The following is a 14637-nucleotide window of genomic DNA, read 5'->3' as shown; positions in this document are numbered from 1 at the left end:
GACAGTTACCTTTGTTCTTAAGTTAATGGGTTTTTTCCTTAAGAATTGAGGAGAATGTGTTATTATGCACTTAGACTTAACATAGTTTGCATAAGTTAGAGACCATTTTCACAAACCTGTGAAACAGATGGATATTGAGTGATGCCCTGGAGAGTAATGAATCCCAGTTTTTTCTCCTTGTTGACAAAGTAGGTCCCATAAACAAAGACCCCCCTCAAAGAATGCATCACTGCCTTCCACCAGATGTGTGAGCCTGGTGATCCTCAATGAAACTGGATCATCCCAGCTCTGCTCTGAAGCTGTGGTGCGGGGGTAGGGAGGAATACAAATTGTGTGTCTAGATTAATATAATTGTCTGAAATGGTATTCAGAAGAGGATTAAAGTATCATCTCTGAGGATTTTAAAAGCGCTTTACATGTTAAGATGTTAGGTTTTCCTCTAGAGTGGCAGTCTGAGACTAGGTTTCCCGTGAGCTGGCTGAAGTCACAGGTGAAATGCGATTGAGCCAAGAGTAAATCCCAGAAACAATCCTTATTTTCAGAAGCAATGCTCAGTGGCACCGCAGGAATTGACACTGAAGAGTGACTGCTTTATTAGTTTGAAGCACAGATAGCCTAGCACGTCCAAGAAACTGCTCTAAAGGTTAATGGTGCCATTTCTATGTCAGCTGAGGTCTAAGTGCAAGCCTGCTCAGGGTCCTCTTATCTGCCGCAGCGATTGCTGCTGTCATGAGCTGGACTCTTCTCTGCTTTCTGGAAAGTGGAACTCAGGACTCTAGGCTGGAGCTTGTCATGTAGCTGAATGATAATATCTACCACAACAAAGGCTTTTTCAGTCTGTGTCCTCTTCCAGAATATCATTTATAATTTTGAACGTGTGACCTGGAACCTTAAACTGCTGTCAATAATTTTAATGGTCATGTGATTTTTTTTTTTCCTTGAATTAAGTCATGGAGGCTAGCATTATACTTCCTTAAGGCTATCTTTTAACTAAAATGCTATTTGCAGATGCAGTTATGCAGCTTTGTGTTTTAAAAACTTTAGAGCACTGAGCTAAAACACCTTGAAATTTGGACCTCAGTATTATACTTTTCTTTAAACCTTTGCATTACAGTCCACAGAGTAAGTGGAAACATATCGAACTCTTTATGAGCTTTGAATTGGGCTCATTAGTGTATTGGGAGGCAGAGCACGTTATTTGTACAGGTTAAAAGAAAAGGTGGTTCACAACAGTATCTTAAGTTCTGTATCCTGAACTTTGAGACATGCATTCAGTTCTTCTCTCTCCTGTCAGCTTTGCATCTTGCTCTGTATCTCAGTTCCTCAGCTATAAAAATATTAGGACAGTAATGTTTCTTACCTCATGGACGTCTCAGGAGGCTCAGGATTATAAAGGCTGTGAGCCACAGTGTCCTCTGATGGATAGGACACCAAAGGAAGAATCTAGTCTCTTCCCAACTGTTTTGCTGATTTGTAGTATAAATTTGGTGATATTTCTTTCCCCCTTTTTCCTCAGTCTTTAACTGCAAAAATGGGTTTTGAAGGTTGCATATACTTTCCTTTGTCTAACGATCCGACATACACTGATAACAAGCACAACAATTACTAGAAAAAATGTTTTTTAAAGTTAATATGCAGGCATGTGCATGCAAGAGGCTCCTTACTTATTTACTAAAAACTTTTTTTTTTTCCCCTCTTCCTTACAGATTCCAGTAAGATTATGGCAGAGTATAGCCACACACAAAACCAGATGGAATTACAAAATGCTAGTTTGGAAAAGGGTTCTGTGGTGAATTCACTTGAAAATGGTCTCCAGGATATTATGGAGAACCTCAACCCGAAGAAATATTCATCAAGTCTCAAATTTAAAACAAATGGGGATTATGCTGGTTCTTATTTAACCCTTTCCCAACCTGTGCCCGCTAAACGCAGTCCTTCCTCCAATGTTAAAAATACGCACTCAATTACCAAAATTCAAGGAGGTAAGCTGTTCCCTTGTGAGAGCCCATATCTTTCAGATAAAAGCATCTCTGTAAAGCATTTGAGTTCTGTATCTGGCACTTCTCCATCCTTTGGCGGGTACAGTTTGGGAAGGACAGACTTTGATATCCACGCCAACAGAGAAAATGAAAAATCCATTGGACCTCTGGATAAGTTTCACTACTCAAAGTACAGTCAAAAAAACAAATCGTACGACAATGTCTACTTCCCAGGAATGCTGGACATGAAGAAGATCTCAGGCTCTCTTCTTACAATGTGGAATGGAAGCTCAGGGAGTGAACTGATGCTTTCACCTGTAAGCAATTCAGGGGCGGCCAGCATGCCTTCAAGCCCAAAGCAAGGCAGGAGGATGAATATTCAAGACAGCCTGGCTCTTCATGCGAGACCAGTTAAACACAAGGATGTGGTGACAGAGCCTCTGGGTTCACGACCTAGGAAATACTCTGGTGGATCTCTAAGTCATATGGGAATGTACAGTCGTTCCCTACCCAGACTTTATAAATCAACAGAAAGCCAGTTGATGCCATTAAGTTTGCCCCCGAGAAACTCTCTGGGTAATACTAAAAGGAAAAAACTTGGAGAAAAAGATCTACCTCAGAATGTTTTAGATGCTGATAATTACCTGAATTTTTCTTCTTGCAGCTCAGGGGTTTCGCCACATGCAAATTCTGTGTCTGAAAATAATCCCTATGTTAGTTCGACTCTTAGTGTTCCTCCAAGCCCTCGAATTGCTAAAAAAATGCTTTTAGCTTCTTCTTCCTCCTTTCTTTCTGATGATTTTGATAGATTTGGGCTCTCAGGAACAAGTCCCAGTAATTCATTCTCCCCTGTGGATTTTGACAGATCATTCTCTGTCAGAAGAAACCTTTCCACTAGTTCCATGGAATATGATGAAATGGATTTGGAAAATTTCAGACAGACACCAAACTCGCTGCAAACTTCTGTAAGAGAGCGGAAGAACAGCATTAGTTCCATTTCTGGAAGAGATGACCTCATGGACTATCACAGGAGACAGAGGGAAGAGAGACTTAGGGAGCAAGAGATGGAACGTCTGGTAATTTTTGCTTTTAGTTTTTCCTGACAGTTAATGTTTGCAAAACGTCCTTTCCAAATCTAGCCATTAGAATGGTACAGTAAAACATAAGCTGTTGTGTTTGGAAATTCAGATCTTGTCTACTTGAGATGCATTGCTTATTATGGCAGTCCCTGAAGCTAATACTAAAATAGTATGCTGCTTTAACAGCTCAGATTGTATTATTCAGCCATCTTAAAAAAAAAAATATGTTGGGACCCACATAAATTATGATCATTCATCCTGTGGGCTCTGTTAAAATGTCTATGTACATAAAACCCACAAATTGCACTGAAGGGACCCAGCACTTTTGTTTAGTTCATGGCTGTTCATTTGCAGTAACTGGGTAAAAAAAAAAAACTATGTCTTCATTGTAAGCTGCTTGGAGTCATGTTTGCGTATGTGCTGTGCTGTGGATTCAAGTTGCATTGGTGCAGTAATATTCTCTGCTTGGTTGCAGCTTTTCCTTCTGAATGTTTTCATTAAAACATAGGCTTCCCTGCTTCCCCTAAAATGGGCAGTAGCAGGAGGGGACATAATTTCTTTCCTTCTGTCAGCTAGCAAAAATCTGGAGCAAAACAGCACATACTGCCTCAGCACTGAATTAAACTTCATAGTAAAATGAAACTTAAGTGTATTACTGAAACAATTTCTGGGGGGAAAAAAAGCATTCAGAATATGCAAAGAGAGGAGAAACAGTTTTGTATCCAGTTTTTCCCTAAGAGGCTACCTAGCATTTCTTTGAAAAGTTTTTGCAGTGACTACAGAGTCTAACTGACCCTGTTTGCATGTATTCAAATTATACAGATTTTATTGTTCACCAAGAACCTGAGGTCATTAAATGGGCTGATTTGTATTAGTGAGCACTCATCTTAAATGTTGTATTTGTGTGCTTTAAATCAAATCTTTATATTTTTGAGGAAAATGAAAATAGGATGCTCCTAAACCTGTCTAGCTTGTGTATAGTCAAAGTAGGGTCTGCAGTAAAGTTCAGCTCTCGTGCATGCCTATTCCTGTAGGCCAGAGTGGAAAGATGCACAGAGAAATATGAGGAGAGAGTGGTGGTTGGTCATTTGAGGTCACAAATAAGGGCGCAGTGAGTGTGCAGGGTCATGGCCCCCATTCTGAGCCAAATGTTTAAATGGATTCAGCTGAAGGATCATAACCTGTTCAAATCTTTTCCTCCAGTCCTATGTACATCCTTGACACAACCTCAGTTGTGAGGAATTTTTTACGAGGGCAAAGTCCTTCATTTTCGTCACTGTTCTGCTCAGAGGTATATTGTATAAAATACACATTATTGGTTTGCAAGACATTGTGAAAATGTTCAGCTTGGCATGCTTTTGAAGTCAGACATCTGAAATTCAGGCCCAGATTTAACAAAGTGGTAGGCGTTGCCCCCTCTCCCCGCTTGCATTTGATGTTACCAAGTGTGCTTTTCCACATTACGTTATGCAGTTGCCACTGGAAACATTCACAGACTCCATCTGAAGCCGTGGCTTCTGGTTTCTCAGAAACACCAGCAAGATTTTAAAGGATGAGGAGAGCCAGTTGCAAGTAAAGTGATTCGATAGCTGAGAAAGGTTGTTACCCTTTGCATGCAAAAGCAAAAAATGTTAGCAGAAATGCTTACAGATAATTTCTCTTTCTTCCTGCTGTCTTCTCCCTACCATTATTTGACTCCATTTTGAAATTTCCTCTCTTCCAGTCCTTTGGAAAACAAGATCTTAATGTTTTTGTGTGTGTAAAGTGGTTTTCTTATTATCAGAGGGTTTTTCAATCTGTAATGCTGTAAACATGAGAGATAATCGGCCATAAAAGGCAACACAGTACAATGTATTTATGTTTCAAGGAACAACTCTTCTGTGGTGAGGGACTGAAGATATTAGGAGGTTGTTTCTGCATTCAATAATGCTAAAATTTGTCCTGGTTTTATATGTGGATGTAATGACTAAATTTTTTTCCCACTTCCCAGGACAATACTTTTTTCAAGTCCTGATGCTTTAGCAAGAGTGTTTGCCTTTTTTTTTTCCCAGCATGTTAAATTTTTTGAAAAAAGATAGTTTTGTTTGTTGCATATAATTTAAACAGGAAGAAATTTCCTCCTGCTTGAATTCATCTTCCCTTCAGGATCCTGTTAAATATTATTTTTTCCTTGTTTTATCTGGTTGAAGAGTTGACAATCAGGGCAGTGTCTCATCCCAGTGGTCAAAGAGTAATAGAGAATAACCTGCAAAATTGGTTTTCAGATCTTTGTGAGGAAGGAGCATATTTGTAAAAAAAATTCACTCTGTTAATGTCCCTCTAGGAGCCCCCCATCAGCCCTTTGTACATGCAGGGCCTGACCTGGTCTGTTTTGGTTTTGGCTTTCTGAGTGGGCAGAGCTCACTGATCCCTCTGGGCAGGGTCTTTGCATCTCCAGCCCGAGTTTCCAAAGAGCAGCTTTGTCCAGCTTCACTGGGACATAGCATGGAAAAAGGTTAGAGATGCCCCAGGTTTGCGCAGGCCTGCTTCCAGGGGAAAGGAAAAAACAAACAAACAGGCAAGTGTTCTTCAATAGCAAAAATGTGTGTTTTGGAATCTTAAGTGCTGAGCAGAAGTCCAGGTTGAGCAGCTGGTAGATAAATGGCTGGGGAAATGTAGTCCATTTTTATACAAATTTTTGACTCGTGTATATTGTGCTTTTGAAGCAAGATAGGCATAAGAAAAGTTTAGGACTATTCAGAGAACCTAATCAGAAACATGGCCCTCCTTTTAGAGTATTAGACCGCTTTACAGTCCAGGTATAAAGTGGAGCTTCGTTTGTATCGGTACTGCTACTACAGCGCCTGCTGGCAGAGAGCAAGTTTAGGGTGTTGTGTTTGCCAGCTGCAATTCACCTCTGAATTTTTTTATCATAGACACATTATAGTTTAACTGAGTATCTGCCCTTGGTCTTTTTTTTTTTTTTTTTCTCCATAGGGATTATTCTATGAGTTTTACTTGTGATATTCTGCAAATCTGTGAAACCTGTGCTTAGTTTGCTTTTTAAGGAGGAGAGGCTTCTCTGGAAGGTTGCATCTGAAGCTGTTGTCACAGCCTGCTTGTGAAACCCAGTGGTCCGTTGTCATTGCCCAAAGGAATAAGCGTCAAAGTTAAAAAAAAAAAAAAAAAAAWAGTGAAAATATGCACTGCAGTTTTTTGGAATGATTTAAACATGTGATTTGTTACCCCTGCGCCAAGCAGAAAAGTCATGTATGTACTTGTGTATTTGGTATTTCTTTCTCTCGCTTTCTTTTGATTTGCCTTTTATGGCTAGATTTACCAAAACTAGCTGAACACTAGTGTCATTTATATTGCCAGACTGTTCATCTGTGACTTGAGAAACAGGAGGAACCAGTGTTCCTATTGCTGCCCTCTCTCCCGTTTTACTGTTGGGAGCTGGGGACTCAGGAGCGGTGGGAGCAGATGGGCTGGCAGAAGGTTGCTCCTCAGGCTTGCGGAAACAAAAGACTGATCCGTTAGTCTGCTTCGGCTTCCTCTCGAGCAGAGCTGACTGGACATTGCATCTTGGTGTAGGGATGTTTATACAAGTTTTATACAAGTAGAAGTCAGAGTGAGCTGTTGCTGAAGTTATCCCATGATGCTGATAAACAACAGAAAAGTTCAGCGCTGTGGTCTAAGTATATTCTAACTGAGATTCAGTTAGCGATTGGAATTCTTTAAAAAAAGATAAAATTCACTTTTTTTCTGTCTGAGATAAAAGTCCAGTTGTAGCAGCTRCTGGAATCGAAGGACAGCCATTCTGTTCAGCCTGGGAGGAGGTCAGGGGATGGGATGACACAGACAACATAGTCAGATAGATATTAAGGCCATCTATTTTGTTTGATACCCACTCATTTGAATAGCATGAACCTTGATGGTTTACTGCTGATGTTTAAGCAGTGCAATATACTTCCTCTAGATGGTGCTGGATACTTAAAAATTACTTGGGCAGGATTTGCAAGATACCTTCCATAGGCCAGCTGTCTGGATGGATCTCTAAGCATATGTTTACAAACAGTTTTACTACATGCAAGAATTGTACTTGGAGAGATTTCAGCTTATAGGAGCAATGAGCTGACAAGCAATAATAAAATTTGAGGAACTTATTTTTTCCACAGTCAACTGAGCATTGTTCTGTAAGTAGGAAATAATACAAAACTATCCTGATTCTGGAAAGTATTTAGCATTGATTCATTACAATTTTGTATGCTGTGGTCATGTGAGGGAAAATGAAATGAAAAAAATTTGGAATTTTTGAAGTGGTGTGGCTTTAAAACTATGGTTAGTAGAGCTTATTGATTTCCTGTGCCACTGGGAAAATCTCACATGCATGTTTTAAAAATTATTTTGGCAATGTGTCTTTTTATAGATCCTTTAATCATAAAGTATCCAAACTGTACTTAAAACCATAAGTGACTGAGCTCTTATAGGAACTCTAGCCAGGTAGATAAAGGCTAGATCAAGATATTTTTTTCCACCGCTAGTATTTGGCAATCTTTCTACTGTTACAGAATGGCTACTTAACAACAACTTAATTTAGTAAATGAACGAGTGCCATATAATAGTTTAAAAAAACCCTGCAGAATGTAATTAATGCTGATGGCTCAGTAAATTTTCATTTCAGGAACGTTACTTTTTTTTTGTTTTGCAAAATATTTCTGTAGTATCCTTAATAATCCCAAGTATGGATTCAGTTTAACTCCTCTTCAAAATATGATGAATAACTAATGGACAAGTAGATGCATGGTTTTATTTCAAAAAAGTGTATACATAATTTTTGCAGCTATCTGTTTTATCAAAGGGAACAGTATGGGTCAGTTAGAAATCAATTTCAGTAGAACTTATTTTATTTGCAGAACTTAAGCAAGTATCATACTAAAGCTTTACGCTTTGGACTCCTATCCTTCGTGTAATTTTAAAATGAGCATCTGCAGAAGTCCTGCAGGAGCAAAAGGGCATGGTCTGAACAAAACRCAGTACTTGAATGAAGAAACGGAGTTTGCGCTTCTCAGTACTGAAAGGTGATTCTTCACGAACGCACAGTGGTATTTTGGGAACTAGTGCTGCTTCATCAGGAGCCACATCCCTGCCTGCCGAGGGACTGCGACGCAGGAGCTAATTCTGCAGCAGCTCTGCTCTGTTTCTGCCTGGGGACCAGCTCTAGCTCTGGCCTGTCCCACTTGTCTTCCCCACTTCTGTCCCTCCGTTTCGTTTGTGTTTGAATGGGGAAGGTGAGGGTGAGCCATGGCAGCCTGATGCCTCCATCCAGCTGTCAGCTCTGAACAGGGGCTGTCTTTCTACAGCTCTTCTCCTGACAAGTTTCTGTGCTGTAAAATGCTCCCTGCGCATCAGTGGTGAGAAATACCTGTACTTTTTTTTCCAAATTTTGTGCTGCTAGTGATAACCTCATAGCCAAAAGGCTAAATGTAACAAAACAAGGACCAAATACGATGAAATACGTGAGGCTGAAGTGAGAAACTGGTGCAAAGTAGAGGGAAGAGAAGAACATCTATAGGGCTATTTTCAGACCCATTTGAAAGTCTAGCTGTGAAATAAGTTTCTGTCTCAGTATATGACAGATGTGAAATCATCAGTGCCTTAAAAAGATGGAAGGAAAGAGAAGCCTTTCTCCTGCCTTGTGCCCATGGGATACTGAAGGTGTTAGTAAGAGAGAAGGTTTGGGGAGTTTGTCCTCCTGCCTTCTCCAGTCTTTCTGCATCTTTCCCCCCCCCATCCTCTTTGACTAGCTGCTGCACCAAACTTGTGCTGTGAAGCTGGTAGTTTGCTTGCACATGAGGTTTTTAAAGAGTAGTGATGGAAAAGTGCTGTTGCTTGCTAGCTGAAAAGAACAGCAGCCTCCCCTTCAGACAAAGGGAGCCATGGCTGCCTTGATTAGCCATAATTCTTGTTAGCTTCAGTCATAAAAGATAGAGACTGCACATGTATTTTTAATGAAATCTTGGGTTATACAGCTGCTAATGGCACTTATCTAAAAAGCTTCCTGCTTGCCACAGTTGATTAGTCAAGTCCTGCCTTGATACCTAGATATGACATCACCTCTTCACATTTGTAAAATTTGTATACGTGACATGCACCAGATGAACAAAACCAGGAATCGTTGATTGCTGTGAACAGTGGGAATTATTTATCTCTGCTATTTCAGAGTATGTTTATTTTCAGTGTGCCAGAGATGTTTCTTAATGTCATTGTTAATCAGTAACAGAGAAGGGTTGTTATTATGCCTTTATCCCATCCTCCTTCAGCACCTAATTCCCAGCCATTCATACGTGGTATGTATCTTTGTCAGTGCCTACAAGGGTGAAACTGCTAATGTAGCAAGTGCACCCCTGTGTACCCCTTTTCAGAAGAGGTAAAAGATCCACTGAAAATCTAAGAAGGTGCTCTAGTCTAGTAGAAAAGACATTTTATGGGGAAATATGCTGAAAGGAGGCTTAAAACGCTTGATTCAACCCCCCTTCCTCCCCCCAGAACCAATTTTAAACCACCCTGCTTCTTTTGACATACCTTTCTTCTTTGCTATGTTCAGTGTCACAATTAGCATATGTAGTATCCACTGAATGGATTTTCCATGTGCTACCATTTTTGTATTTTTTCACTGCGAGGGTGCTTTCCTGGCTGGCTGCTTGACTCAGAAATTTATGCTGGAACAGTTAAATGCAGGTGTGCTGGAGCTGGAATGAGTTGGCTGAGATGAAATGATGAGAATAGAGTGTATAAAATAGCCACAGAGCTTCCTGTCCCTAAGCCTCCTGGTGCATGTCAAAATAGAAGCGAGAGATATCGGCATTTCTGTAATGTGTCTGAAAGCTCATCGGGAATTTTTTGAAGACTGGCAGAGGTTTCTCTGTAACTTTTTAAGTTTTCCTGACCATGTGAGGCTTTGGGGGAAAAAAGAATCTCTTTTACTTGACTGCTCGCAAAGGGATAGGTTTGCACCGAGAGCTTCTTACCGTAGCGTTTTGGCTAGGATAAGAAGCAGCTGCAATTTAAAACTTGCTTTTTCCTATTATTAGTGAAAGAAGAGAGGGTTGGCATGGTAGAAAGTGATCTTGTTGTTGCAGGGAGGGATGGCGTTTTGTGTTCTAATGCTGTGTTTCCCCTCTATAAGCATTACGAGGATTGTATTATGGGGCCAGGCCTGGTGCTGTCACAACAGCGAGAGCTGCATAGTTCCCGGAGATCCTAGCCAGCACTTGCACAGTGCTTTAGGAATTGGGTTGTGTAGCCAAAAGACTTAGTAAGAGGGAGGATAGCAGCTTTGGAGGGGTAAGAGACCAGCCCGAGGGTCTGGCGGTAGATGCATGTTGGGAACAAGGCTTTGGGGAGTTAGGATTATGTTTGTTTGGGGTTGAAGGATGTCTGCAGCTTCTGCTGAACCAGATATTTCATGGAAAATATAAGTGAGCAATTGCTACCCCAGAGCTGCCCAGGGCTTAATTAATTTCAATAGCTTATCTCTGGTGGTGCTATTACAGGAGGCTTCAGAGAAAAGTGCAAGAAACCTGCAGTGAGAACCTGGGAATACTCTACTTGAAGGCAAAGTTGCTGGCTCGTGGCTCTCTTTCAGTTGGGTAGTGCTTTGAAACAGATGGGTTCAGGGTCTTTCTGAAGTGTATAAGTGTGTCTCTTTCAGTTAACTGTGGGTGATCTGGGGTAATATAAATGTGTAATGCATTTAGCCGTGTAATCTTCTGGTAACTATAAGAAGCTGGATTCTTGTAAACCAGTGTTAAATTTTCATAAAACTCCAATGGTTTATTTAAGGGAAAATGGAAACAATACACTGCCCCAGCTCTTGGTTGATTCTTGTTATCACTTGCTGCTGCATCTAGGATGTTCGAATTGTAAGAAATAGCTGTTTGCAAATCCTGTTTGCAAATGTATTGCCAGACAGAACTTGGAAACTGAATGCCGCTGCAGTGGTTCGGGGGTAAGGAGGCTGATGTTTGTTTGGGGCTTTTTTTTTTAATGTGATTAAAAATAAGAAGGCTTTCCTAGAAATAAGAAATGTGATCATTAGTGCAGGTGTTAATGCCAAGCATGGGACTTTCACAGTGATGTTTTTTCCTGCAGAATTTTCAATAGGCTTATGGTAAGCAATTTTTGTATTTACTTTATTTTTCTTCTTTAGCAAAAGAAACATGACATTACGTAGAAGCACCATGTCTTAAAAATGAAAAGCTCAAACAGTTTCGTCTGAAATAGAAGTTACAGGAAGTTATGCATACAATAAAATAAAACAAATATAGCTTTTAAATCCATTTTATCACGTATCATAGAGATCTACAAAACTTTCAGGAATTAAATGTTTGCTGCAACTTGGAGCATGTCAGGTCAAAACTGGCACAGCTATTCAGATTCTCAAGTTTTAAATGTTAGTATGAATCCGTATGGAATTTGACATAACTGGTAAATAAAGATTTCCCCCATTTTGGTACATTCAACATCTGTTATATTTTAGCTGTTATGCTACGTTTATGCTCCTAGGGATTCGAACAGGGTGTTTCAAAATGTGGATTAATCCGCCTCCCCCTTCAAGGGAATCAAAGTTAACAAAAAATCCCAAAAAATCAGAGATGAATGAGTTCATGGAAAATCTTTGCAATATTTCACAGCTCAGTAGGAGTATAACATAAAGTACAAAGCATATCAGTTTATAGAGTAAGCTCAGTGGACACACGTATGTACAAATCAGAACTGGTTAAAGCAACATGAATAAACAATATTAATATTAGTCTTCTACACTGGAAAGAGAAATAAATGTCAGGACATATTAAGGTAAATAAATACTTGTTTCTGTGGAATGTACTTTTAATTTTTAGGGTTTTCATACATGTTACCTTTGGTTCTTGAAGTTATACTGTAATTATTTATATGAATTTATTATCTTTAATTGTTAGAGGCGTACATGGAATTGCTTTATGATGACTTTAATCTTTCACTCTTTAAAAAAAAAAAAAGCAGCAAATCTAGTTTTGACTTCATCTTTGTTTAAAGTTCACATGCAAAGCTTAGTGCTATATTCTTCTTTAAACTAGGAGCGTCAGCGGCTGGAGACAATCCTCAGTTTGTGTGCAGAATACTCCAAATCTGACAGTGACCCTGTTGCAGCTACAACAGTTGCTGATGTTCAAAAAATTAACAAAGAACTTGAAAAACTTCAACTATCAGATGAAGATTCAGTGTTTGAAGATTCACAGATGAATCTCGAAACAAGGTTTAGAAACCACTTGAAATCATCTGCAAGTGATTCAGATTTTTCAGAGTTGAGTAATCACAGTCGCAGTGCTGGTGCTTTCCTTTCCTCTAGAGGGCTGAAAGCTGATGAACACTTCAATGAAACCATGAAGTCTCCACCTTTAGCTTCTTCTGGCTTCCTGAAGGATTCTACTGAATCTTCCTACTTAAGTATCACACCAAAGGTAACACTGTGTGGAAAGAAATCGACAATTGGGGATTGCATACTTGAAATTCTCCTCTAGAAGTCAATTTTCAAAGCAAGGATCGCAGTCGGGGTGTCTTAGGTATAAGTCTTAATCTCAGAATTCATCCAACTTTGTAGCCAGCACCTGAAATGGTGATTATTTCATTTGCTATAAGAGCTATTTACATTGGAAGTTTTTTCCAAGGGATGTACCAATCAGGGAGAGTTTTAATGTTTTCTGTGGGAGAATGATTTAACAATTTAAAGCTACTTAGATAAGCAATGTTTCAGAAATCCTACCTAGAACTATTACTGTGCTGAGATTTCCAGAAAAGGGAAGTTCTGCCACTTCCTCCTAGGCTGAGACTCCTCTTTTCTGTAAAAAGAGGAGGGTGTTTTCTCACTGGTGAACTATAATAGTTGTAAAGGGGGAGAAGAGGAATTGCCTGAGCTGAATTTACTGCCCTGTCCACTTCCCCTAGCTTGGACCTAAGCCATGTGTCTAATCAGCTGTTGCCTATTGTGAAGTGTATGGTGGCAGCTTGCCTCTTGGCGCTCTAGGGCAATTCCTACATTTGTTGCTTCTTTCCTATTTACTTCATACTGCAGTTTTGCTCCTAAAGGGGAGTTGTCCTTTAAAAAATGAGATAACAGCATTTCTAACAATTGAAACATCAGAATTCTGATTTGTATATTATTTTTCAAATTGTTGCTGTCTGGAGGTCTCTCCTTCAGCTAGGGCAGCAGCAGCCTAGTTGGGGGGGGGGAGAGTGGGGAAAGGGCCTTTCATTTGTTTTTAGATCAGAGCCTAGGTTCTTATGCGCCAGACAAGCACTACATATCTGGTGATAGGCATCGTGTTAAATAACTATAGTCAATAATTAGAATGAAGATCTTGGTAAGACCAAGTAAAGCTGTAATGACAGGTTTCTGTTTAACTGTTCACATATTAAAAGTATTTTCTCCATTTCTCCTTATTTCTGTTAGAGTATATAAAGTATATGAGCTTCAGTATGGTTACATGCCTAACATAAATTATATTTAACTTCTGTTTAACTTACATACATGCTTATGTTCAACAGAAGTGCGTACGTGTAAAAGAAGAGAGAGAGAAGTAATAGAAAAGTGTTTTATCTTATAAAGGGGTACCTCTCTGGAAATTTGCTGAGTCTTTCAGTGTAAAAAAGATGTTAAACAGAAACCTGCTGTCATGGCTTAACTTAATCTTACCAGTGCTTTATGTGTTTGAAAGTTACTAGGTCATTTCATTTGCTGGTTACTGTGGTCTTGCATTTCTCTCACATTCATGTCTGTTACTTTCTTTGTACAAGTCAGAGATCCTATTTAAAATCCTTGTTGGGAAGTGGAAATGGAAGATGTTATGTCAGCATTATCCGAACAGGATACCGGACAAAAAGAAGCTTTCCTGCTAGGATTACTAATGCTAATGAAGGAATACCATTCATTCATCGTAAAGGGTGTTCTGCTAAGTCCAGAGAAAAGCAGTAACAAGCTATTGTGTTAACGAAACACAGCTCATTGTTTTAAAATATCAAGGTCAGATTTGTACATGTTAAAATGCTTGCTCTCAGAATAGCCATTCAGTAGCTGAGCTGAGCTGCTTTTGAGCAAGGCTGTGTGGTCTAGCAGTGAATGCAGAGCCCTGCACGCAGCCCTGTTCTAATTCTGACTGGAGACAATGAGGGAGCGACCTTACAAAAGTAATGCGATTGCAAGCCCCAGGGGTCAGGTGAACACGAAGAATACATTTGAAACTCAATACTCCTTTCCTGATATAATAAGATCAAAATATTTTCTTAATAATGTTGTTTAATTCTTGTCACAGTCATCTAACACGTAAATGGAAATGAAAAGAGCGATGTTAAGGATGCTCTTCCCTCCGCCAGTGCTAACTAGGGAGAGAGGACCAAGTTTTGTCCCTAGCTTACAAAAGATGCCATCTTAATGGCTGGTTAAAAAATGTCCTATTCTACATCCTGGCTTTTGTTATATGCACAGCTGAAATACACACAAAAAAAGTATCTTCATCTATCTGTTTTATTTCTATAAGGGAAAAATTGGATTTTTTACAACC

At 39.5% G+C, this 14637-nt stretch overlaps 1 protein-coding gene across 2 annotated transcripts in view; it reads left to right on the top strand.

Moving 5' to 3' along the window:
- Nucleotides 1–1711: 1711 nt before the first annotated feature.
- The window catches only part of PHLDB2 (pleckstrin homology like domain family B member 2), a 56940-nt gene continuing 44014 nt past the window's right edge, over nucleotides 1712–14637 (top strand). Inside the window, exons 1-2 of one of the 2 annotated variants that reach the window (XM_026058368.1) lie at nucleotides 1712–3055; nucleotides 12157–12540. In XM_026058368.1, coding sequence (XP_025914153.1) covers nucleotides 1721–3055; nucleotides 12157–12540 — 1719 coding nt within the window. In that variant the 5' untranslated portion in view covers nucleotides 1712–1720. The remainder of the gene's footprint in view (nucleotides 3056–12156; nucleotides 12541–14637) is intronic. The other variant, XM_026058369.1, reaches the window with a different exon arrangement.

The sequence above is a fragment of the Apteryx rowi genome, unplaced genomic scaffold, assembly GCF_003343035.1.
Source record: "Apteryx rowi isolate R43461 unplaced genomic scaffold, aptRow1 scaffold_146, whole genome shotgun sequence".
In the NCBI taxonomy this organism is placed as follows: Eukaryota; Metazoa; Chordata; class Aves; order Apterygiformes; family Apterygidae; genus Apteryx; species Apteryx rowi.
The sequence above is the reverse complement of the archived record's forward strand: the minus strand, read 5'-3'. Positions and strand labels throughout refer to the sequence as shown.